This window comes from Protopterus annectens, chromosome 14.part0, assembly GCF_019279795.1.
Source record: "Protopterus annectens isolate FY-2018-M chromosome 14.part0, PAN1.0, whole genome shotgun sequence".
NCBI classification, from domain to species: Eukaryota; Metazoa; Chordata; order Ceratodontiformes; family Protopteridae; genus Protopterus; species Protopterus annectens.
In genome coordinates, this window is record NC_056748.1 from 509559565 (window position 1) to 509587475 (window position 27911).

The 27911-nt window shown below is 37.4% G+C and overlaps 1 protein-coding gene across 1 annotated transcript in view; it reads left to right on the top strand.

The window, feature by feature from the left end:
• The window catches only part of LOC122788694 (prominin-1-A-like), an 899670-nt gene that overhangs the window by 323215 nt on the left and 548544 nt on the right, over positions 1-27911 (top strand). Inside the window, exon 3 of the mRNA XM_044055589.1 lies at positions 15062-15123. Coding sequence (XP_043911524.1) covers positions 15062-15123 — 62 coding nt within the window. The remainder of the gene's footprint in view (positions 1-15061; positions 15124-27911) is intronic.

Consider the following 27911-nt stretch of genomic DNA (forward strand, 5'->3'; position numbering starts at 1 on the left):
CTGTTCCTATGACAAATCCAGAATTTCCTGATATGAGTTGTACACCGTAGACTATCCCTGTTGCTAAATCTAGTCCCAACTGTTATGCTACAAGATATGGTTGAATCTCTAAACCCTAGAGCAGATTCTAAGCAGCTCAGACATGAACACTATGTATTGTTTCCAATGTACATACTAATGCATGCCTATCTCTGATATTCTTTTGTTTGAAGGGCAATCTTTTTAACATGGAGGATGTAGATCAATGAGTGTGTATATACCTTTAAGAAACCCCCAAACCTTATTTGTATTAGAGATGAATGAGCGACGGGGGGACACATGTAATGTAACCTATGCACAGAGAGTGCAATACATGCTATGCTACAAGGGAAACAACATCCCTTTTATATAGGGCAAGGCATGGCTATGTTTATAGAGGGAGGGGAGTCACAGGATATGTACAACACTACCATACATCAGTACAAGTAAGAAAATGGACAATGACAACATGGCCATTGCCGCTGCTGTCATCATAGAATAGGATGGGAATGGTACTTAAAAAGGGTAAATGTTTATAAGAAAAAAGATGTGATATAATTAAAGTATGACTTGCATTCTGTCTGATACTTTAAAACAACTGAAGTCAATAAGTACATAACAAGTCTATACCTCCATTTTAACTATAGTGTCCTTACACTAAAGCATCTTGCAATTTATTTAATTTGTGTGGAGTCTGCATGTCCTCCCCACGGTTGGGTAGCATTCGAAAGACATGCGAGCGTAAATGGGTGTGCCTTTGTTGAAGGTTGGGCGTCAAGCTGGCACCTCGGCATTTCGTAAAAATCTACTGCCGGAGTTCCGCTGTGGTGACCCCTTACCGGGAAAAGCCGAAAGAGAAACAAACATCTACGGCAGGATTCTGAAGTTATTTAAAACAATTCACTTTCCAAACGTAGTTATCAACCCCAACATAAATGTGTTTTTTTATTTGCCTTTTGCTTATGCTTGTTGATGTTTGTCACTAAATCATTGAAAAATACAAAATACTGAATAGGTGTTTCTAACTTTACTTTGCTTACCAATGACTCTGTGCAAATAAAACTCCAGTACTCCTGATGTTCTTATAGGTTCATAGGTGTGTACTAGGCTAATGGCCCTGTGGGCCTTTACAAGCCTAGCCATAGGATTACCCTGGCATAGTGCCACCTGACCTTAGTTCCCAGTGCATCTGTCAAGTAGAGCCAGTGGAGTGATCCCCGGGTGAATTTTCTAATTCCCATCCACTCATCAAGTTCCCAGTGCATCTGTCAAGTAGAGCCACTGGAGTGATCCCCAGGGTGAATTTTCTAATTCCCATCCAGTCATCAAGATTCCTCTTGAAGATGGTCATCGAGGTGCTCTGCTTGACATGTATGGGAAGTCTGTTCCATAGCATGGGCAGTCTCTGAGTTATAAACCTGTTCCTCCAGCATGTTCTGTTAATTGTGGCAATAAGGTTGAGGTCTCTGGAGTGTGTCATGTGGAGGGACTGGGATTTCTTTAGATTTTATAACAGACCTGGGTCAGACATGGTTTTGTAAGTCAAGCAGAGATCGCCTCTAAGTAGGCGATATGAGACTGAGAATAGTTGGAGTTTTTTTAGTCTGTCCATATAGGGCAAGTGTTTAAGGCCTAGGACCCTCTTTATGAGGTACTTTTGTGGCCTCTCCAGTTGTTGCAGGTGTCTAGTGAGGTACATGCCAAATGGGGCATTGTACTCGATGACTGGCCTAATGAGGGAAGAGTAGAGGGAGACAATGATCTCTTTCTTCCTGGATGCAAAACCCTTAGTAATGAGATGTGTCAGATCAAAGGACTTTCTGTCCACGATGGCAATTTGGTGATCAAAAGAGAGGTTGCTGTCAACCTGTGTTCCCAGTTCCCTTATGACGGCTTTTGTGTTCAGTGACCTACCATCAATGTGGTAATTCATGGGAACTGGGTTTTTCCCAAAGGGGATGATGATACATTTTTTATCATTGAGCTTAAGGCCATGGTTCTGACACCATTCATTGGTCTCAGTGATGCCATTCTGTAGGATGTCAACATCACTTGGGGAGTTAATAGCTCCCAACTTGCAATCGTCTGCAAACTTTGTCAGCCAGAGTCCCTTCGTGTTGGCCTGGACTTCAGAGAAGTAGATACCAAATAGAAGAGGACCCAGGACTGAACTCTGTGGGACTCCACTCATGACTAGTCGTCAGTCTGACTTGGAGTCGGCTACTTTCACACTGTGGGTTCTATCTGTGAGCCACTTTCGCAGATGTTGTCTTGCTGACCAGGTTCCTATGAATTATTCACTAAAGAGGCAGTAATTCCTCAGTTTCTCTCTACCCCATTGGTATTTCTTGTGGTATAGACTAGTCCTACCCCCTCCAATCAGCTTCCTAACAGAGATTTTAAATCCCTGTTCCTCCTTCTGGTGCCATTTTTAAAATTTCCAGAGGAGTTGCTGTATCTCCTCCCAGTCCACTGCACGATGTGCTCACCATGTAAGTAAATTTGATGCAACTTTATTATTTTCCATACAAGTGGGTCCTGGGCTGATGTAACAAGGTGATTTTAATCTGTTTTGGGTTTATTGCTTTATCTACAAGTTAACAGTCAATATATTTAAAGCATAATGGTTATAAATTATTTCCTGTCCACTGCTTATAGACGAGTGGGTCTTGGGTTGGTATAACAAAGTGATTTTACTCTGTTTTGGATTTTTTGCCTTTCAATAAGCTAGCAATCAATTGATGTAAGCCATAAGGGTTATAAGCTAGTTACAGTCTACTGCATAGAGAGTACAGTTAAGCAGTTATGGTTGTTGCTATGGTGTTGACTTTATTTCATAATCAAATTATAACAGCTGAATACCTTGTAAAGTTAATTGTAGGCTGAACCCTTGCTAAGACTGCTGAATACTACAATTGCTGGTGTTTCAATTAAAGGTTCAAACAGTAGCAAACTGTATTTTATGCAATATGTAAAGCCCACTGACAGTGTATATTAGTTCCTACACTACTCTGTTTACTGTAATTAGCGTTTTATTTAAAGATACAGCATGTGACACTGTATCTATGATTCATATTTATTGAAAGCAGTGAATGTATTTATAATTAGCAAGCAAGTTATATTCTGTTAAAATACTTCTAGTTAGCAGCATTTAAAAAGTAACCATATTTTTCTTTTAAAACTTATCCTTTTCTCACCTATCTTTACAGACCTATAGGGCTATTTTCTTTCTACTGGTACTGCAAAGTTCCCCCTCACCTTGGCTTACCTGATCTGCTAAAAATAACAAAACTGTACTTCACACCTCTCTAATAGTGATCCTTCTACTTGGATACAAAGTATGTCCATTTGTACTGCATTTTTAACAATTTTAACCAATACCTGAAATCTGATATAATCTCTGTTAAATGGCGTTCACACTAAGCTAGGACTCTAGTCTCGGACTCCCCCCACCTCCATTTTTAACAATAGTGTCTTTACAATAAAGTATCCTGCAATTTATTCAATTTATCTATGGCAGAATTCTGAAGTTATTTAAAAAAAAATTACCTTTCCAAAAGTAGTTATCAACCCCCACATAAATGTGTTTTTTTTATTTGCCTTTTGATTATAATTGTTGATGTCTGTCACTAAATCAGTGAAAACGACAAAATACCGAATAGGTGTTTCCAAATTTACTGTGCTTACCAAAGATTATGTGCGATAAAAACTGCAATCCTTCTGATTGGTTCTTACAGACATTGTCTTGCTGACCAGGTTCCTACCTGCTTCATTCACTCCCCTATCCTACAAACATTCCTACCCACCTCCTCTTGAATTACATTTATACTAACAGTAACTCCTCCTTCTCCACTGTCCAAACCAATTACACTCATTTGTATATTACTGTTATACCCCCTCCCTATTTAATACAATTACACATATAGCTAATACCTTACTTCCCTTCCCATCAAATACTACTGGTTCATATCTATAAAAACCTATCATCTCTCCCTTTCACCATTACCCCCAAAAGTTTTATTCTCAAAAATGGTAAACTCCCTAGTGTTAAAGCAGGTCTTTTTATGCTAATGAAAACCGCCTCACTAAATGACCAAACTATCACAATCACCATAAGCTAAATCACATCCAATAGTAGCTTTCATAAATATACTACTAGCTGCTCTGATATATCACCCTATCTACTGAACCCAAATATCCTTCACATTAGAAAGTATAACATTTTATACTACTCCAGCAATAGTAAATATAATTATCCAATAAAAATTAAACCAAAAGTACTACCAATGTTTATAATGTACTAGAACTTCATAACCTCAGGCCTGTCTCAATGAGGAAATATTCACCCAAACCCAGGACCTCTCTCTGCCACATACAAAATAATAAACTCACTCCCAGCTCATTAGTTTTAACCACACTAAACATGCGGAATATGTGTAATAAAATAACAGACCTCCATACATGGCTAGCATAATATAATCCTGACATAGTTGACATCACTGAAACTTGCTTAAAAGCAAGATATGGAACTTCTTGCAACTGGATATAGCATTATAAGGTCTGACAGAACCCACAAAAAAGCAGGTGGTGTAGCTCTAATTTACCCATCCTCATATACTATTATCCCATACACTAAAGCCATCCCACTGTTCAATAATGCTGAAATCCTCATTCCCTTCTTAAAAGTAAACAATAATACATTCTGTATTACAGCCTTATACATTCCCCTTGGTCAGACTTGACTACACTTGAAAATATTCTGTCCTGGATGTCCCAAAATATATGTAATGAAACTATCATCATGGGTGATGTAAATATCAGTTGGAGAAATTTAATCTCTCAACTTTCCTCCAAACAGTCTCAGTTTACCAGGATTCACACAATTAATCATAACCTTGACCAGAATTCATAAAAGTAGTCACCAAAACTCAATTCTAGATTGGATCTTAGTCACTGAAGCTAAAACTACTCCAACTCAGGCACCCTCCCGCACATATTAAGTGACCACTTGCCAGCATACACCCACAGAACTATTACCCATCAACCTAGAACTCTTCAGTACAAAACATCCCACAATCTTTCCAAATTTAGTCAAACTCTCTTTCTCAGTATAGTTAAATCTTTAAACTGGACAATGCTAAAGACACTACCCCTAGATGATTCTGTTAACTACTTTAACCAATTCTTCCTAGATGTCCGTGATAGCTTTGCCCCACTCCACACAAAGTGAAATAAAGTCAACTACACACCCTGGCTCACAAAAGACAGAACATTTCTACAAAAAAGGGGCAAAGCCAGGAAAGAATTCCAAATAAATAAAATCAACTTATCCTTGCAAAATTATAGGCAACTATGTAACCAAGCAAAGAAACATAATTGCAGATAAGAAGCAATGCTTTTCTCACCAATTATCTGACCACAAAAACAACCCTAAAAAGTTCTGTTCCTCTATTTCAACTTTACTCACCCTAGGTACAAAACAAAATCTGGCACTAGTCGCAGACAAATCCCCAGTGCAAATAGCTGAAATGTTTAATCCACACTTCATAGAAAGAATAGAAAAGTTGGTTAATAATCCTAGCAAATCCTATACTACAAACTCCACAAATGTTTTCATCCTTACACAACACCTCAAAATGCCAGTTCCAGTCAATCCACTTTCTCTATATCCTCTACCCAAATTACTCCAACTCCACCATCAAAACTAACATCTCTTATATTGCAACCAGTACCCATAAACTATATATACCATCTAGTACAAAAACTAAAAGCCAGCTCCCTCTCCACTGATAGTCTCCTATCTGAATATTTAAGACTAGCAGCCGACGCTATAGCCTACCTAGTTAGCATTCTCATAAACAGATGTGTCTTGGAATCTTATATCCCATTTATAGAGAATAAATCATTTATTACCCCCTTACATAAAGGAAGAACATTCAAATGAACTGACCAGTTATTGTCCCATCTCTATCCTGTCCTCTCTCGCCAAAATCTTGGAAAAATGTATACATAGGCAACTCCTTGACTACCTTATTTCTAACAGACTACTTACATCCTCCCAACATGGTTTCAGACCATCCCACAGTACATCAACTACCTTAATATCCTTTACTGATACAGTCAACAGAGCTAGGGACTTGGCACATCCAACATCGGCAATATTCCTTGATCTATCAATACCATGTCACACCAAAAACCTTTGCAGGAACTATCTAAGACTTACTAACTCTTCTATACAGTGGTTCTCAAGCTAACTATCCCTAAGACAGCAGTGTGTAAAATGACAAACCTCTCACTCACTATATCTCACCAACAAAACAGGAGTCCATCAGGTCTCTATCCACAGGCCCCTTCTTTTCAACATCTTTATAAGCAACCTCCATACTGTCTCCTGCAAAAGTAGCATTATTCAATATACAAATGATTCAACTGTCATATCTACTGCAAAGAATAATAACAAAAAAAACAAGTAACACAAACTACTTTTACTTCCATTGAAACCTGGCTCAGTAATGCAAATCTTTTACTAAACCCTAACAAAACCAAACTACCTCTCTTCACATCTAAATCATATCCCTCTAACTTTAAATTATATTCCCTGAATAACACAGAAATAGAACTTGTTCCCCATGTGAAACTATTAGGGGTTACAATAGACAAATTAACTTTTGACCTGCATATGCAAAATACCATCAAGACAACACATCAAAACTGGGAATGCTATACAGGCATAAAATTGTTATGAACCCAGACACTAGTAGAACACTAGCATCCACATAACTCCTACCCTCCTTACTATATGGTGCCCCTACACTAACCAACCTCCAAATCACATTAACAAAGTGGTATCCTCTTACAATAAAATTGCCAAATTTGCAACAGGTCTGCCATTCCACAAACATCACTGTACTAACCTTAATTCCCTTAAGTGACTGAATCTATCCCAACAGCTCAACTACCAGCAAGTAACAATGGCCCATAGAATAATCAATAATCCAGAAGAATGCCCTTCCATAAATTGTATACTTCAGACCTGTACTCTCAACTGAGCCCTACGTTCTGAAGACAAACTATTAACTCTGTATAAGCCAAATAAAGCTGCAGGACAATCTCTTTACCCCTATTCAGTTACTGAGTTATGGAACACGCTACCACTAGACATTAGGTCCACACTAAATCACAGAAATTTTAAATTCAAGCTAAAGCAACAACTAAAGTCAAGTGACTGCCCCTGTACATAAAAACAATGGAATTACAAACAACTGTGCTGCAAGTCCAACAGTCATCTTTCTTTTTCTGCTCCTTCTCTATTCCACATCACTATCAATTGACTACCCACATTACTTATACCTCTCTACTCAAATTCATACTGAACCTAAACCTTTAAAGTACATTATATCTTTCCATTTTACATCCAAAACTCATTATTTTATACCTAATCTGTACCTTCCCTGCTATCACACACCATATTCTTCTCACAAAAGATATCTGTATTCTACCGTAATCTACTCATACCTAAAACAACTGTCAATTTTCTACATGTATATATGAAAATATAGATAAACATTGACAACAAAAAATCTTGACAAATGTAAAACAGGGCCGAAATGTACTTTCACTGGAAATGAATTGCAAACAAATGCATATATACCATTGGATCTTCATCCTTGGCCAGTACTGTTCCTCTCCTACATTTATTTTTTCTCAGAATTAATTCTCTACAATATTTATTGCATACTACTTTATTATTTATCATACTATTGCATATTTTGTATTATAGTATTGTATTATGTAATAGTATATGGAGCTTTTCTTCCTGGGCCTCCAGTGAAAATAGGTTACCCACCAGTCAGACTTTCCCAGTAACCAAATGTCAAATAAATAAATAAATAAATATAAAATGTAATAATGCAACTATTGTGTCTAACATTTTACTGAAATGAAAGGTTGAAGCTGCACTGCATGCTGTATGATGGAAATCCATATTTTTAAACTGCAAACTGTGTTATGTTTATTTTAATAAAGGCGCTGTGACAGTGGGAGAAGGAAAGGGGGAAAATAAGAAGATAAATAACGAGGGAAATAGGAAATGAGTAAATTATGTGATACAAACCAGCAAGCAATATTACCTAAAGTTCTAGTAATGCATGCATAAGGTGTAGGAAAGCACACGGTGTTAATGATAAAGTTTGTTGATTGAAAGTAGACTAGATAACAAGACTCACAAAAATAATGCACTGGAAACATTGCGCAAAGTTGTTTAAATGTGGTGAAACAGATGTAGGAGTAAGGATGCTCAAATTACAGCGTACAAGGTGCACACTGGAAGATTTTTTAAATGGTACCAAAATAAGTAATAACCAGAGAGAAATAAATGCTTAATTTAATTTTGTTTGCTGTTTGGTTAAAGCCATATTTATTATCAGGCCTCAGAATGGGAGGGTCTCAGTCTGCAGACTGACCTGTCACCAGTGCTGTTGAAAAGCAACTGTCTTTGACAAGCTGTGCTCGATTGGGAGAGGATGGAGTTGCCTTGTCTGGATAGTTAAGCTTTGCTTTTTGAAAATAGCTGCTGCTTTTGAAATGCCTAATGAAAGTTAAAAAGCATATGTTAAAAATATACACTAGTTGCAAGAATGAAATAAATATAGAAATGAACATGCACATTAAAAGACTGTAGATAGCTTGGCTGTTTAGCAACAAAAGGATAGTGGGACAGCTTTAGACATAAAATGCTGCAGGCAAGGAAAATAAACAGGTCAGTGATTTCTAATATGTGTTCTCCAATTTGAATGAGACAATCACAGTTTGAGTTTGATTATAGAGAGGACTGGAGAAAGCATTATACTGCTGTTTGTAGAGTGCATCAGCTCTGTTGCGTTGAGATGACATGTATATTGAATATGCTGTTCATTTCTTGTGTAGAGTTCTTGTGTAGACAGCAAGTTCAGCTGAGACAATATTACACAAAAATAAATAAAATGCCACAAAAAGTGACAAAAACAGACTATGAAGGATTGGTTGGTAATCAAAAGACAAAGAATATACGTTGTTGTGTCTTTCAGCTTTTCCCTGTTAGGGGTTGCCACAGCGGAACTCCGGTCCGCTAATGATTGGCAGTAGATTTTTTACGTGCCGACTTGCCGGGCCTGACGCACAACCTTCAACGAAGGGACGCCCATTCATGCATGTCACCGCACAGAAGACGCTCTAACTGAGAATAGAACGGGACAACGTCTTACTGTGAGGCGACAACGCTACCGCAGCACCACCACCGCAGTTAATTAGAATAATATATAACCTTTACTCTGATATCATTTGAATTATTCTTTTGGAATGTTAATGTTTTGGTCAACAGAAGAAAAATAAACAGGGTATGATACTGCCTTATACTTGCAGGTAATGCAAAGATAATGTTTCAGAAAATGTACCTGAATCATAAAGAATATGAACATTTTGTAACAAAAAGTGGAATGGAGGGTTTCTCTGCTGGAAAAGGAGGGCAGCAAAAGAAAGGGGTCTTAGTATTAATTAGAGTTCCGCTGTGGCGACCTCTAACCGGGAAAAGCCGAAAGACACAACAACAACAACAGTAATAAAAATTTGAGAAACAAATGAAGGCCAGGGAGAGAAATTTTATAGTGTTGAGGGGCTATAGTGAGGTACAAGTGAAGCACAGAGGGAAGATTTATAGTGTGATTGGTTGCTGGCAGGGTAAAATAATTACTTTGCCTTCACTGCATATATTCCACTCAAAGCAGTGGGAGAAGACATAAAGAACATTATGGGATAAGTTATAGACTTTCATCAAGGATGCACAGTAGTAGCTGAAGATTGGAACACTATAGGAAATAAGGAAGACTGGAGGGTCAAGATATCATAAACTACCAGCTGACAGCTGATACTTACAGAAATATATACATGCATTTGGGCTTATCGATGTTTTGAAAACGAAGGAAAAATGAAATGGGATATACACTTTTCCAATAAAATATGACAAGATTAGATAAATGCTACATATTGAAAAAATATATAGCATGGTCTGAACAATGAAAACACATCCACTGACAGTGTCAGACCATGCATTTATGTAAAATATGTTTTGTAAGCAAATAAAAGTTAATTGAGATAAACACTGGGATTTTCCAGTATTTCTTCTGAAAAGAAAGTTCTTTAGTTATTGGGTAGACCAAATTTTAACCAAAGTGTTGTTAGATTTGAACCTAAGCAGTAAAGAGCTTGCTAAGAATTACGAAAATTGTAAACTAAAGATTAAAAATAGGGTCACAAAGAAATAAAATTAGATATGGAATAAAAATAGTAATATGCATGTAAAAGTAACAGATTTGCAAAAAATAAGAGGAACACAACAGGCTGAAGAACAATTGAAAGAAGCAAGAATGTTTATGTAAGAGTACTTATAAAATGAATGAATATATGGCAATGATTTTAAAACAACTATTTTTTTATAATAATCATGGAGAAACCAAATTATTTACTCAGCATCTGGGTCAACAAAAAGTTAAAATGTAAAATGATAATTAAAATATGAAGTTATGAGTATAGTAAGGTAAAAGTGGATAAAGAAAAAATATGAATAGTGGTAAATTACTACAGTAAAATATAAAAACAAAATGTAGAGGCTAATAGCAACATACACCAAATGGTAACATGTTTGACACAATTATAACATATTCAGTTGACATAAGTAGAAACATCAAAATTAAATGAAAATGAAATTAAAGAAAAAAATAGAATACAAAGAAACCCATGGAAGTAATGGAATTCCAACAGAAGTATGGGAAAAAAAGCAGGAGATAATAAAAATCTGACTAGTACTTTCTAATATTTTTATGTGTGGTGATTTGTCTTTGTCTTGGAAAAAAGCATTAGTGGTAGCTATACCAAAGGAGGGGAAAGATCCTCTTGATCCAAGGTCATACAGACCTATTTCAATTCTGAATCAACTACAGAATGTTTATGATGATTTTGTCAAAAAATGGCAAAGATATTAAGAAGAATATTAGTTGTAGATCAGTGTGGGTTTATAGAAGGTAGATAAATATTTGACACTAGTAACAATTCTTATTCAAAAGAAGGCATGAGGCAATAATATACTAATATTGCTAGGTCTGGATGCTGAAAAAGAGTTTGACAGAGTCAGTTGGGAATTTATGAATAGATCTTCTAAGGCATTTGCATTTCCTAAAACATGGACAACATTAATATTTAATATCTACAGAAAATCTTAAATTACAGTGAAGTGTGGTGGTGAGCTGCCTTTAAAGCATTTAGCCTTATAACAGGAACTAGCTAGGAGTATTCATTTTCACCATTTCTCTTTGCATTGTGTTTAGAGTAATTAGCTAAGGACATAAGACAATTCAAACCTAATTGCACATAAATGGAGAAGTATTAAGGGTTTGAATCTAATTAGAGAGGACTTGGGAAGCCCTTTTTGTGGATGGCATAATATTATATGTTAAAAACCTGGAACATGATATAAAAGTTGTATTTTATAAACTGAAATATTAAAATAGCAGCATGTAAAGTAAAGGAAGCAAAAAAACAAATGCTATAACCACAACATATGGCCTGAGACAAGACTTGGTACAGAACTTCCTCTTTTTTATGAGCCATAAGCAGATGAAATATGTGAGAGTTTGCTTAAAGGCAATGGTAAAAAATTACTCAAAAGTCTCTAAAATAACACTGTAGAAAATGCTATTTATGGACATTGACAATAAATTACTAGTGATTAAGATGTTTTGATTCCTTTGGTTCTTTATATAAGTCCTGCTCATATGCATCAGCTAAGAGATCAAATATGGAAGAATATGAAAAACAAAGTAAGGAGCTTCTTTGGAATAACAAAACAGGAACCATGCAGTGGTAAAATTAATACTGACAAATGAAACTTCCAGATTTGGAGACACAGCATAAGGCCACACAACTTTGATTAAGATATTTGACTCAGGACATGAAATATATGCCCAAATGGAAGCACATGAAAGGTATAGTGCCTGGCAATGTAACAACATAATCACGAGGGCATTTGGACAGATCTAGGAAAGGAACATAAAGACTATTGTGTATAGGCTTGTATACCAAATTATTAAAGAAGTCTTTATTTAAAAGGAATTGACCCTGAGGAAAATAGAATGACCAGTCAATTATAGTACGTATAGGAATATGAAAGACACAGAAGAAAATATAATGTATGTTTGGAAAATAAACAAGAAAGAAACACAATTTTGGGAGCAGATGATAAAGGAAATGAAGTAATATAACTGGATGAAGCTAGACACATTTTTAGATTACTGAGCTCAGATCATCTTGACTGTATAGGTTTTAATGTTAGAGTTTAAAGAAAATATATGGAGGCTGGATAGTAATTTTGTTAAACCCCAAATAATGGATTTTATAACAGGCCAGAACAGAAATGGCAGATTGGAAAACAGTAATTAAAAAAGCATATAAGATAATATAGATTTGAGAAGGCAATACAGTCTAAAGGTAAACATAGTGTGATGTGTGCAGTTAAATAAAGATATTACAAATGATCAGTGGAGAGAAATGTGCCTTAAGCCTGGATATGTAACCAAATTAAGAAAATTTAAAATGTTTGCAAAAATATTTTTCTGCCCCTACAAGACTTAAAATATTCCAACAGAGAAGAGGCATGTGTTGTTGATTAGATACTTCAAAAAGAAATTATCGGTAGTATATATTTTATTAATGTACAGGGGTGCTTCAGCATAAACACAACTTGATAATATGCTAAGTCTTAAACTTAGAAGAAAATGTAACCTCTGTACAGAGATATTTTGGTTGAGATGGTGTATGATATTTTGTACTAAAGAAGTGAAAGCGTTGCTACCTTAGTGGTAGTGCAAAGAAAGTTATAACTAGAAAACAGAAAACCACAAAAGAATCATCAATAAGAGGGGTGAAAAGAGATGATTACAGAGATTAAAACTATGGGAGTGAGAACTATTAATGATCAAAAACAGAACTCCATTGTACAAGAAGCAAAGTCTATATGGTATTCTGTAATAGTAACTGAGCTTGAAAAGGACATTAACACTGAGCAAAGTACCTATATTTATTTAATAAAGTAGACTGCAATACAAAAGTGTGAAGACACTGATCCCGTTCTTAAGATTTCTAGTATAGTCAAAAAATAAAACAGTATAGTCACTAATTAACTCTTGATCTCAAATGATATTGTAAATAATTAACTTTTATGTTGAAATGTTTTTAAGAAGCAATGTTAACTCAAACTTGAGATTAAGCTTAGACAGAATAGTTGATTGTGATATTTAGTTTCATATGCTTAACAGTGACAAGTTATTGATAAGTGAATGCAAGCACTGATTGTCTGACACAAAGCAAGTTTATCAGTATAGTATAAAGATGCAATTATAAAATGCTTGTATTAGCAATTGATACCAAAATAGCATGTACCTGGATTGCACAGTATGTAAAAATGCAAATGTGGCAAACCATGAAGATTTTAAAAAGCTGTTTTGGATTTGTTTTCGTTGCCATCTAATGTGTTTTCCTGTGTAATATGTTGCTGAAAAGTATTTAGTATTTACTCCAAGGTATTCAATTTATTTAGTTAACCAATTAAATAACATGTTGTCCAAATATTTATATTTGAATTATGGCTCATATAAACTTTGTAAATATCTAACTGAAGTTTTAAACACTTTTTTTTTAATTTTTGCATAATACCTTGCAGAATGAGGCAAATATTCTCTGGCATTTTTGGAACAGTAAGCTTACAATTCTTTTTATATTTTTTCAAGCTGAATACACTTTTGCAGTTGATTCTTTTACCAGTCATTAGATAGTAAAGAAATAAATAATGCTGCAGTATTCACATTTTCTTTTCCTTTTATTTTTTTTTATTTCTTTTATTTTTCTCAGATATTGACATTTTAGTTCATTTTCTGAAAAGCAAAAGTTTACTCAGTGTACTTCCATTCTGTTTGTGAGGTTGGAGATCAGATTCAGCATGGGAAATTTTTTAAATTCACTTCAACTATGGCCAAATGAGGGAGACCAGTGTTTTAATTTTAATGTCTCAACCAAAGGATGGAACTTTGTTCAGCATACCCTACATACCACACTGCTGTTTTAGTACGGAAGTTTAAATTTAAGTTCATGATGTAGGATAAGAAGATGTAGCATTCTGGCCTTCATTATGAACACAGCATACACAGCTTGATGAACATTTGACACTGATAACCAAGGAAACTGGGCAGGGTGGAATATGAGCCCTTCTGGGAAGTAAACTGCACATGTAATATAGGGAACTAATGAGGGTATATTAGGAGAACTATACTTTTTTCAATATTTTCATAGATAACTCTAGCTTGTATTCGTTGTTAACATATCCTCATAACTATAATATTAGGTATACATTTCATTATATTTTAAAGCAGTTCCAAATTATTAGATGGCAAAGTGTTTTTATGACAGTGTTTCTAAATGCTACAGAATGGGATGCATAATTCAAGTTAAAAGGTGTCAACCCTGTTCTCCATAATACTTAATTTAAGATAAATAGTTTGTCCATGGTGTATGACTTTTGATATACAATTTGTATGGAAAAATCTTTTGGATCCTTTCATGAAGTGCATTTTTTTTTTTTTTTGCTTGGCCATTTGTATATGTTTTTTTTTCTATTACTGTTCTTTAGAAGCAGTATCCATCCGTAGTAGTACAGTAACTCAAAAGAGGGAACACAGAATCAAATGCACAAGTGTGAGCACACACACACACACACACACACACACACACACACACACACACACACACACACACACACACACACACACACACACACACACACACACACACACACAAGTATAGTCAGCGCCCTAATCTTAAAGATTGAAATAATTCATACAGTCAGTGTTGTAAAAAATCAATTGATAAAAGCAAGTTATTTTTTCAGGTCTGAGCAAGATATTTAAATTTGTTTTATGTTTGAAATGTATCTTAATATATACATACATATTTTTTTTTTCAGACCTAGTCACAAAAGCTATTAAAGATGTATCTGCCCTGAATGAACCTGAAAACTACAAACAGGTAAGCCAATTAATTTACCTAGTCATTTTACATCCCCTTTTCATAGTGTTACATATGAATGAAAAAAACGTTAATGTTCTTATGAGCAATAAATCTAAAGGCTAGAGTATATTCATTGAAAGTCATAAGAATATTATAAACTAAAGGGTTTATAGATGATAACTAAATATAACCAGTGCTTCCACATACTGTTGATGTTTTACCTAACTGATAATATTACTCCATTATATTTTGTTGTAGGAATCCATTTAATTTCTCGTGTTACAAGCTCCTGTTGCATTTATCTCATAACTTGTTGAAGTCTGCAGAAACATGAGCATATGTTTTGACTACAGATTTCCTATCAAAGCTGTGTCATGTGAAGCAGTAGACAGGTGCATTTGTATATGAGGGAGAGGGTAGCACTATTGCTGAGGCTCAAGAGCAGCCATTGTCCCTGAATCTGGGCATTGCAGTCATCATGTTGTATGAATAGGTTTATCCTCATTAACAGCAAGACTAATGCCATTGGGCAGCAGGGCATCTGGAACTTTCCCAGGCAACTAAATCCCTCCACACTGCTTAGGGATCTTTCTTTTCCAAATCTCTTCTGCTACTTTGGAGTGAACAAACATCAGACAGATGTCCCCAAGCTGCTATTTATATCATCTGGTTAAAATTTCCAGTCTTAGATTGCTCAATTAACATCTAGCATCAATTTTGCTTGGTTATCTATGGTCACCATTTTTAGAGAGTTTTTATCTCCTTATTTCTTTCCATCTCTTATGCATTTTTTGCATTTTGCAACTCTGTTCCTTTCTTTACCTGTATCTTGGCATTCTTGCTCCTTTTTTTCTGCTGCTTTGTTGTTGTTTAAGAAAAGAAAAAAATGTTATCGTGGTGTTGTAGTTTTTGGTACTGTTGGTGAATTTGTACTGTTGGATTTGAATTGCTGTTTTATCAGCAGTTCTTTATAAAATAGATCATGCCTTCAGGAAATGTAAGTGTGGAAATAAAATCCCACGTCAAGATAAGCATGAATGATGCTTGTTTTGTTTCCATTGACAGCATAATCCCCATAGCTGTGAAATATGTCAGAGTGTCACCCGTAACATACTTTGAGGCAGAAGAAACAAATGCCTCTTATCCAAGGCCAGTGCTTCCTTAGAGTAGAAGCCTTCACACTCAAACTTGTAGTCGATTATAGTAATTCTTATTTCTGATTCTCCTAAACCTCAAAAGAGGAAGCTTAAAAAGAAGCCTGAGGAACTGTCTATCCTCTTCTGGTCAGCAGACTGAAGGAACCTAAAGGGGATAAAACACAATTGATGATGTGGTACTTACTGTGACTTTAAGAAGTGGTGACTGGTCAATGACCTGTTAAAATGACTAAATCTCCTAGCTTAATCTTATTAACATGAAAATAAGTCTCACATATAATTTCCTTTAAACTGTCTTCTGTATGATCTCTTTAATTTCCACTTACTGAATTTGATTAGTAAAAGTTTGTGAAAGCCATTTACAGGCGTAAAAAACATATGTCTAGACTCATCCTCAGATGCATCCATGGTGTACAGAGGCTTCCTCTCTCTTTTCCTATACTTTGCTTTGTCCTCCAGATTTTTCCTCACAGGTGCCCATTATGTTGGTGCTGGTAGTGAGGAGACCAGCATCAACCCATACAATGTCGATGTTAACTAAGGCTGCCATCTCAGTGCTGACTATGGTCTGTACCAATCTTAAGATTGTAGTTTTGCTGGTAACTGCTCATCTGTCAGCCACATCTCCAGTATTGATGATTTTGGAATTAATCATGCCAGTATTAATGGTTTTGTTAAGAACAGAACAGATGGTCCTTTGAGTATGAAGTTTGCGCTGTGCTTCTTGCTGGCAATAACAGTCTTAATGGGGTCAGGGTCAGCCCTTTCTTCATCAACACATACACTAAGTGTTGACAAGAGTGTTGGTTCTGATATCAATACCAGTGTTACACATATCTCTACATTTGTAATCACTGCCATCTGTCCTGATGTGGGTGTTGGCTCCTGCCTCAACAATCGATCAACTTTTAGCTAAGTGGCTATCTCCCTCCTCCGGAATCAGCAGCAAAGTTTCTTCATCTTCCACAGTCCCATCACCTCTGAGGGCAGCAAAAAAAGAACACATATAGGAAAAAAGAATGATCCTGACTTCCTACATCTTCCCTGATGACTCCTATTTAGAGATAGTCAAACATGGGAATGAACCACAAATTCTGTGCTCTTCCTGAAGAAGGTATGGAAAGAGGTGAGGCCATTTGAACCTATCAAAGGTCTTCTTAGGTGGTCCCACCAATGATGAAGATGTTGAAACTGGCCACTAGTGCTGTATGGAACAACTGTCATACTGCAGCTTTTGTACCTGGGAAACCAGAAATGATTCTCACTGCTGATCAAAGTCTATGAAGCCCGTTTAAGTGGTTGGCAGCCCTTAAAAAAAGAGTCCATCTCTGCAGAAACCAACAGTCCATCCCTCTGATGAAAAGTCCATGGTTATGGATCATTTTAAGAAGCATGGATTCAGTTTCGGTGATCGTTTGTTGATGAAATATTACAGTCATAGGACCAGCTGTCAGAATAACTTTTAAAACAAAGCTTGCAGTGTTATTCCTCAATTTTCTCCTCAATTTTGAACTTGATGATAAGATTAGCATACAGTTCTACTGATTGTTTGGCCTGAGCTAGAACACTAGTTTTGCCATGCACTGGCATGTCTGGCTCCACCCAAACATACCAATTTGAAATCACTGTTTCACGGTACCACTCTTTCTGGCCCTGAAGTAAAACTCCACCTAAACACATGGGCAAGGAGGGCAAAATCCTTACAGAAAAAAGTCCTTGCAGAGAAAAAAAAACATGGATCTATTTTTCAGGAGGGAGACACAGAGGTACCCTGAGACCTTGCCCATCTGCCCCACTCTGTAGGCATTCAAGTTCGTTTGTTTGTTCATCTGGAAACCTAAATGTCTAGTCATCACACAGTACAACTGAATAAGGGCAGTAATATCTACAGGACAATTGTGCAACTCCAGATTCATTTTGTACCAAAGAAAACAACAGACATCAGGACCAATTTGAATTTAAGTGACCCAAGGAGACTGAAAGTGCTCTTTAGATCTCCTGGACACCTACATCTACATAAAGATGTCAAGTAGTACAGGAGATAGCTGCACTTCCAAATAAGAGCCAGACACTTTTTGTTAAGGACTCTCCCAATTGGTCTTAGTTATTCCTTTACCTGGGAATGTATTGCTGCATGCTTTAAGCCTGTCTTATCAATGTCAAGTGTAGTTGCTTTCTGTCAAGCAGCCATCAGTGAATTCTCATCCAGAAATAACCCCCATAATCCTTTATGCTTGTCATGATTTACTCGATCATGAAGGTTATTCAAAAAAAGTTTTGTACTTCTTGCAAATGCCTCAAATCTGATAGAAGCTTATCCATCCCAGGCCATTCAGGACCCTCTTGTCATATCCATCTGTCAACTCCAACTTAAATGACTACTGACACTCCCTATATCTAACTGCATGTTTTTTTTTTTCTTTTTTTGTTTATTTTTCAATTTCTTTCAGGGCTTAGGTCCTTGGCTTTTCCATCCAGTGTAGTACTTATTCTTACATCTGCCTAGAACCTCAATATTCGAAAAACCTATAAAAATAAATGGATGTGTTTTCCCAGTTGTGCTTTATCTAGAGGTCTTGACCCCTTTACAGCTGCTGTACTTTGTCTGAGATTACCTTTCACAAATCTGTAGCAAGTCTCAGGTGCACATCCATTAAAGTACATTTAACTGCTACACTAAATTTCCATCAGGGTTCCAACTCCATGTTTATGGATTTTTAAAAGTATATAAAGTCTTGTTTAAAGTGTATCTTGCTTCTGAGATCAGCCATTGAGCATCTTGTCCTACTACAGGATATGATTTAGATTTCATGCTGGAAAACTAGGATCTTCTATAAAACTCTCTTTCTAGTGACGATCACTTCAAAGAGAAGAATTTCATGGGTCTAAGCATCATCAGTTACCTCCTTATCTGACGTTCCATAAGAAGAGATTGTCACTTTGTACCAATCCTTCCTTTATGACATATGCATGTATGTACACAGGCAATTCAGATTTGTTGCATACAGAACTGTAACTGTCAGAAAATATCCTCAGTTATTCATACTTTTTTTTCCTAGAGACGCTTTGGTGCAAAGCATCCAAAGTAACATTAGTTATGTAGCTGAGTGATCATATTAGATTTTGTTATAAAAAATATAATCTTTTACTGTATAACCCTCAGGCTTATTTATCTACAGCGGTAGTTACTTCTCAGGACTTTTTCTCTATTCAGTCTTGGATGATATTTGTGCTTAGCAACTTTATTGTCACTGAACACTTACTTCTGTGAGGCACCATAAGATAGTTATGAGATTCTGGTCTAAGCTAGTCTTCCTTCAGGATGTTATCAGGATGTTAGTTGTTAGACATATGTTTCCGTAAGGGACAACACCCAGAAAGATTAGCTTGAGATCTGTTATGAACAGGTACATCCTCATTAAAACACTTGCCCTTCTTCCTCATTCTCTTGCTTATTTGGTTTAGGTTTGTCTTTATGCTTAAAATTTGTCCACTTTGATGGCACTTTAGTAACCTGAATAAGAAGGTCCACAGGCAGTGCATTATGTTTAAAATAGAGGTTAGATATGGAGCTGCCTAACACCTGATGGCATTAGTCCTGATGTTAACATGGATGGACTTGCTCATCTAGATCTCTTATAAGTGTGTACTTCAGTTTATGTGTGACACACAGTTTGTTTTGGGGGGCTTCTCTTTCTGGTTTCTTGCTTAGAACATTGATGGAAGATGGTTTCTACAACATGTATAAGACACACTTGCCATAAAAGCACCTATCAAAAGACTGAATCAGAAATGAGAGATATGGTGAGAAGCTGTAATATAGCAAAGCATATATCATTGCATGCAATTATAGTTTGTCTGACTTTGTGAAATTGAAAAGCCATGTTGCCTTTGCTATTGAGTTTAGAAATGTTATTTTTATGAGAAAGTTGTATTACATTCATGGGTTGTATATACTTTTCTGAATATTATTGCACATTGTAATTTCTGATGGTTTAAAAGTGTTTTATTACATGAGAATCATAACAATAATGGACAATGGAGATAAAATGCATTAGGTAATGGCTGAGCACTGATTCATAATAAAACTGAAAATACAGTAATGTCATACATTTTGATACTGCTTATCAAAATAAAATGTATTTTGTCAACTGAAATGTAATGGCCTATCCTATATGTAAAAATTGTTAATGTTACACCAGTCTTATGCATGTTATGTTCAAAATCACAGAACCACTAATCTATTTATACAGCCAAAATCATTTGTGTCCTCTGATGGCCAAATATGAAGATTAGAATTTTGCCCATGTTGTGTTTGTGTGTGTGTGTGTGTGTGTGTGTGTGTGTGTGTGTGTGTGTGTGTGTGTGTGTGTGTGTGTGTCTGTCTGTCTGTCTGTCTGTCTGTCTGTCTCTGTGTGTGTGTGTGAGTGTGTGATTCAGATCACAATTGTCAGAGCACAAGGGTCTCTTGTACCAAGATTGGACTATGGCACCAACTTTGCAAAGAGCAGAAATCTTGAGACAAGTCCATGAAGGGCACCAAATGTTGCCCAAATGTAAAGAGAGAGAGGCAGAGAGAGTAATAATGTCTTTCTGGTGACCAAATATCAGTGCTGATATAGCCAAGCTTATGATTTTCTCCGTGTTTCACTTTTGCAGTCATCACCCGTGGGTTATCCCTGCTGTGGTAGCCCTTGACCAGCCTGAATACCAGAGTCAATGTTTTTCTGCATCGGCTGCAGTCGCCTGTAGTCAGACATCGGGTCATCGGTGCTATAAAGCAAGGCAGCCGACATCATTACATCAGTCTTTCTTGCTGTGGAGCCTGTAGCAGAAGCAGTTCACACGAGTGCCAGTCGGTTGCTGCCATATCCCAGGGGGCAGTAGAGTACCTGTCCCCTCAGATCAAACAGGCAAATGCTTTTATTCCAGACTAGTACTTGTTCCCAGACAAGAGGGCACTTGGTACCCCATCCTGGATCTATCCATTCTGAACACCTTCCTGATGGTCCCCAGATTCAAAATGCTAACTTTGCAGCAGCTGCTGCCTATGCTGACAAAAAATGCTTGGCTAGTGACCCCAGGCCTAAAAGATGCCTACCTCCACATCCCCATAAGGGAATCCTGCAGGAAATTCCTGCACTTCTGAGCAGGATCACAACACTTCCAGTTCTATGTGCTGCCCTTTGGCTTATCTACTGCACCCAGAGTACTCACCAAATACTTAGCCCCGGCCATAGCATTTTGCAGACAGAGAAATATACAGATTTACCCTTACCTGGACAACTGCTTCATTCAGGCAAAATTTTAAGAAAAGCTGCTCCAGGATCTTCTCTTTGTCAAATCCCTCCTAACTTTCCTAGGGTTTACCATCAATGAGAAGAAATCAAAGATAATTCTCACCAGGAAGACCATTTTCTATGGAGCTCTGCTAGATACAACATCCCAAATTGCCTTCCTATCCCCAGAAAAGCAGAGCTTCCTGCATCTCTGCTTTATCTGGCTGGCTTCCAGAAGTCACCGTACTGTGAGGAAGTTCCTGCAAGCCCTGGGGTACATGGCATCTTGCATCCTTATAATTCCTCCAGCCAGGCTTCACATGAGAAAACTTCAGTGGTATCTAAAGAACCTTTAGTGTCAGCACTCTCAGTCTGTAGAGACCTCTCTCCCTCTGATCCCATATATAAGGACTGAGTTTCTCTGGTGCGCAGAGGCCTGTGCCAAGAACAAGGGTCTTCCCTTCATCCCTAGCAGGCAGCAGTGTCAGGATCTGACATTAGGAGATATGCATGGCTGAAGGAACAACCTTTCCCTGATCATGTCAAGTCTAAACTTATTGATGCACCTCTGGATAAGGACCGCTTGTTTGGTGTAAAAGCAGAAGAGGTGCTTAAAAAGATGGAAGACAAAGCAAAATTTATGCAAACAGTAAAAGATTTCTTTCAGGTTCAACCTCCCAGGTTCAGCAGGGACTTTTCCTCTAAGCACTGGTCCTTCCCTGCACCTAGCAGACAGGGCCAAGGTAAGCACTGCAGGGACAGACCATCCAGACTCCTATCCCAGGGCCAGCAGAGAAGCAAACAGTGGACCACTTCCACCCAAAAGGCAGCGAGTTCTAAGCCTCCCTTCTATGGCAAAAACTCCCAATGACTCCCCCTCCCCCATCTGCCCTCCCTTCACTCACCAAAAGCTAGGAGGAAGGCTGTCCCTCTTCAAAGAAAATTGGCTTTCCTGTAACAAAGGACCAATGTGTCTTAAAGATCATTTTTCAGGGATACAAGTTCTCCTACAGTGAACTCCCAATTTCAAGAGGGTACCCAGACTTACCCCTTTCAAACCTGCTGCTTCAACAGAATTTAAATACCTCTCCTGGAAGACTGCTTTCCTACTAGCTATCACCTCAGCCAGAAGGCTTTCAGAACTTCAGGCACTCATGGCTGTTGAGCCCTTCATCATTTTCCATGCAGACACGGTCTCCCTGAGGACCAACTCCTCCTTTATGCCCAAGGTGGTATCTGATGTAACCCTCAACCAGGCCTATACACCTACCCAACTTCTTTCCCAAACCTCAAAACAAGGGGGAAAGAATTCTGCACTCGTTAGATGTGCACAGACAACTCAGATACTATATGGACGATGCTAAACTTCAGAAAAACAGACCAGCTGCTTGTCAGCTTTGCCCCAGGGGCAGAGGGGAGGCCCATTTCCAAATGGATATCACACTAGCCATTTCTGCTACAGACTACATGGGAAACCCCCCGCAAGTCTATTCATACCCATTCCACTAGGGTAGCCTCCACTTCCACAGCCTTCCTCAGAGGAGTCCCCACCAGGAACATCTTGGAAGCTGTCACCTGGACCTCTGTCCATACCTTTACAAAGCATTATCACCTACTTCTTTTTTCTAAGTCTAGGGCAGGGTTTGCCTCTGCAGTTCTGCAGGGCTTGCTGACCAATGCCTAGGGCTCTAACCTATCCTTCCACCACTCTCCTCAGCTTTGGGAATCCTCTCACAGGTGATGACTGCAACAGTGAAACATGAAGAATATAGTACAGTTGTGTACACTTATCATAAATGTAGATGTTTGAGTGCATTCACTGTTGCAGTCCTGGTTTTCCTCCCTCCATCCCCCTTATATTCTCTTTCCCTAGGGAGACATAAGCTTCCACGGTGGCTTTTAGCCACCAGTACCACTTTACCTTGTCTCCTTGTGCTTCTGATGGGTTAGGGCAAGAAAAAATGATGTAATGATATCGGCTGCCTTGCTTTATAGCACTGACGACCTGACGTCAGACTACAGGCAACTGCTGCCAATGCAGAAAAACACTGACTCTGGTATTCAGGCCAGCCGAGGGCTACCACAGCAGGGATAACCCACAGGTGATCACTGCAACAGTGAATACACTTGAACATCTACATTTATGTTAAGTGTGCACAACTGTAATTTTATGCATCAGTTCTGCATGGAACACAGACCTGCTCACAGCAGAGAATCTATGATTGTATCTCCACTGCTAAAAGAGTCATGGCGCTAAATTGCAGCAGACTTGTGTGGCCATAATGGGAAAACTATAAAGTGATAGTATGGACTATTGTTTAAGAGATATTGAGATTGCCTACTTGCCTACAATAACCAGCTAGGAAAGTCATATTCTGGTTTAAGACAAGGCTTTCTGGATAGGTAATGCCTGTTAAACTTTTCACTAATGGTGGAACTTTATTTGTGTCTGTAAAGTTTCACCATTTCCAAGAGCACTGTGGGTTTGTCCATAAAATGTCAAGTCCTCATTATCCACAACCAAACAGTGCTCCTGAGAGAGTACAAACAGCTAAAAAAAATGTTAACCAGCCCATCAACACCTAGCTTTCATATCCTTTAGATCAATGCTGCATAGTGCAATCAGAGAGAGTTTGTTGGGCATGCAGATATGAGCCACTATCTCAATGCTTGCTCAAAATGGTCTATATTATGAAATTGAAATGGCTAAATACCGAACACCATTTCATCGACCAATAAATACTAGTTACGCAAATGGCCAGATCACTGATTTTTTTTTTTCCCTAGGGAAAAAAATCGGTAGGGCAACCAGACATGACACACCAGTTAAAACATTACAAAGTGGGGGTCTTTGCCCCCTCAACTAAATATACCAACTCCAAGATTTCACTACAGTGGGAAAAAGGGCAAATTCACAGTAACGACCAAGTGATTTTTTTCCCTAGGAAAAAAGTCTGTGATCTTACTGTTCATGTAACTTGCAATTCACTATTTATTGGTCAGTGAAACAACATTTGGTGTTTAGCCATTTTCATTCCATGATATAGACCCCCTCAAAACTATTGTATGTGAAACTGATGAAAAAAATGGCCAAATGGGCAAATTTGCATGCAAGAATTTCTGTGACAAAAAGGATCAAATTTCTTCCTTGCATGACCTCCATACCGGTCAGATGTGCATCTTAAGTTACATGGGGAAAACAAATGGGTGGCAAACAGGTGTGACTGTTATCAAATGCACAGACTTGAGATCTCTGGTAATCCGAACCAGCGATGAAGGTATAGTAAGGAGAAACAGAAGACACATCCACACCATTCCTGAGATGTCTAAACTGAGTAGTCAGCAGTCTCAACAAATTGAGCAACTGTCACGGCCCAGTCAGTCTGAAGAGGTAAGAGACTTTGAGTCAGTGTCTTCAAAACCTGATGATTGAACTACCCATGATGTACCTAAAAGACACCTATTGCCTAATAGGGGCACATTATCTGACATAGACAGTGTAACCACTATTGACTTCTTGCAAAAGACAATGCCCTCACATCCCCAACCTGTGAGTGATACTTCAAAAGGGTGTGAGATAAGGCTTTCAGTGAGGTAATGAGACATGTGATGGCTTCAGAAACAGACAAATAATAAAATGTATGCTTAGAGACTATAAAAGCCCAAATGACTTCTCTCTTAGTGAAAAATGCAAATTGTTGTAAAATAACTTCAAATACTGTTTATACTGTTGTATAAAAAAGAAATGAAAAGTAGCTTACATGCAAAAATATATTTGTAAATGTGCATATAAAGTTCTGTCTTAAATGAAAATGAAATTATTTTCTCAAAGGAGGGGATATGTGATGATAACGGATCACTGTGACGATCTGTGCAATCAATGTTAGACTGATTGTGCCTGAGTAAAAAAACGAACGTGGTTTCCATGTAACATATAGGACATAATTAAAGTAGCAGCCATTGTTGAATTAACTGTGATCTTGACAAGACTGCATATTTCTCTGCTGTACCACTTTGTGCAACTGGTTTGCGTTTGCATCTTTCAGCTTTTCCCAGTTAGGGGTCGCCACAGCGGAACTCCGGTCCTCTAATGATTGGCAGTTGATTTTTACGTACTGGCTTGCCAGGCCTGACGCACAACCTTCAACGAAGGTACGCCCATTCACGCATGTCTCCATGCAGAAGACGCTCTAGCTGAGAATCGAACCGGACAGCGTCTTACTGTGAGGCGACAACGCTAAATAAATAAATCAAACTATTACACACTAACTGTGGTCTCCTTAATGTGTAGTGTAAAAAATATAGCACTGACCATAATGCCCACACATTAGTAAAATAAATATAATTGCACCCTAGTAAATTAAGTTTAGGGAAAAAGAGAGAAAAAACATAGTATTTTTTTGCCAAACTGTTAATATAACAGGTTGTCAATTACCTAAGTATATTACCATGTATTGCAATTATGTATGTATTTTAATTCATCCTAATTAGTAGCTAGTCACTCAGTGATTGAATTATAAGCTGCCTGCATGTTATCTTTAATGCAAGACAGCAGAAGGGGTGTGCTAACAAGACTTCTACATTCCTGTGGATATTTTAAAGCTATTCATTAAAATGGTACTTGTAAAAGAAATTCTTTCTCAAGAGAAGAGTGATCATGTGTATAAAGATGGTCACCTACCCAGTAAAGAATCTGGGGAGTTGGGTCACTGTGGGAAGAGTGCCTTCATGTCCTCAACCTTTGCTCTGATGGCACTAAGCTACCAGGGGCACATTATGCTTCAAGAGTGACGTCATACAAGAGATATCTAAGTCCCTGGAGAAGGTCGAATTTACTGTCTTCAAAATGAAACTTTCTACCTGGACCTCCACCTTGACTGCGATGTTGAACCATGCCCTTAGTTTAACATGTAACAAAGCTAACGCTACAGCAACAACAGAAGTTACAAGTGTAACTATACACAGTCAAGCCTGTCTCTACATGACCTACTTCATTTGAAGTCTACACATCTGCACTGCTACTGTTTTTGGAAGAACAGCTTACGTCAATAATGGTTCTGGTGCACCCAGAAGCCTTACTACGAACAAAGACCAATGAGAGGCAAACGACTGAACTCCACACTTTTAATATGAAAAAAAAAAATAAAAATATATGTATAATTTTTTTTTTTACATATATTTTTATTTATTTTTAATTATTTTTATATATTTTTATTTTTATATATATATATTTTTTTTCATATTAAAAGTGTGGAGTTCAGTTGTTTGCCTCTCAGTGGTCTTTGTTCATAGTTGGTTTGTGGTTGTTCAGATTATGGATTTGCACACAGAAGCCTTATTATAATCAACTCCAGAAGAACCATTGTGGTAGAGGCGGTGGTTTCTAGGATGGACATCAAGCCAAAGGCGGACATGGATGGATCAACCAAGAGTTTTGTAGTTTTTCTCCTTCGGAACAGCAGCATTCACCCTGTAGGCAGTTTGGGGCTGTTTGTTATCAGCGTGGTCAGCCATCGCATGCAAGCAGGAGACATTGGACATTATTTGCATTCTTTGACTTGGTAGTGTGCAATACAAGCTATTGCCAGTAAAAATCAGAAGTCCTAATAAAACTAGCTCCTTGGGTAACATCAGACTTAAATCTGTGAATAAAAAATAATTTTAGAAAAGCTGAAAAAAGTAAGGTACTATAGTTAAATGTATTATCTAATAAAACCTAAAAGGAAGACCTAGAATGAATATAAATAAAGCAAAAGCCTCCTACTGTAGGACAGCATAAACAGCAAATCTCAGACATCTACAACTCTTCTAAAAAGTGATCAAGGAACAAGCTTAACTCAAAATATTCCATAACAGCAGTGCATGCGACCAGCCCAGCATAGATGCAGTTAATGAAATTAGAGGCAGCATCATAAGCCCACCAAATAAACCATTCCTTAATGCCCACCATGTCCCCTGATAAATGTCTGCATTATCCACTATTGTGCCCTTTTTGTACTTCAAACTATTGCAAACAGCAGGTAAGGAACCTTCAGTGCAAGTTACAGGCAAAATTACCATCCCAACTTTCACATAATTTACTGTCTAGTACTTAAAGTTATAGTGATATATTACATAAGCTTGTAGCACACATTTTAACTTATGTTTTCAAAAACCATACTGTGTCCTTTTACATGTACAGTAATACACCCACTCCCAAAAATCTCATTTTCTAAGATTGCTTCTGATTATAGATCTATAGGCAAACTTGGCCCCTTATGAAAAATACTCAAAAAAGCTAATTCATGGACAAATATTAGACTATATTCAGAGATATGACTTTGTCATGTATAAACATCATGTTTCTTCAGCCAAAGTACATTATTCTAAC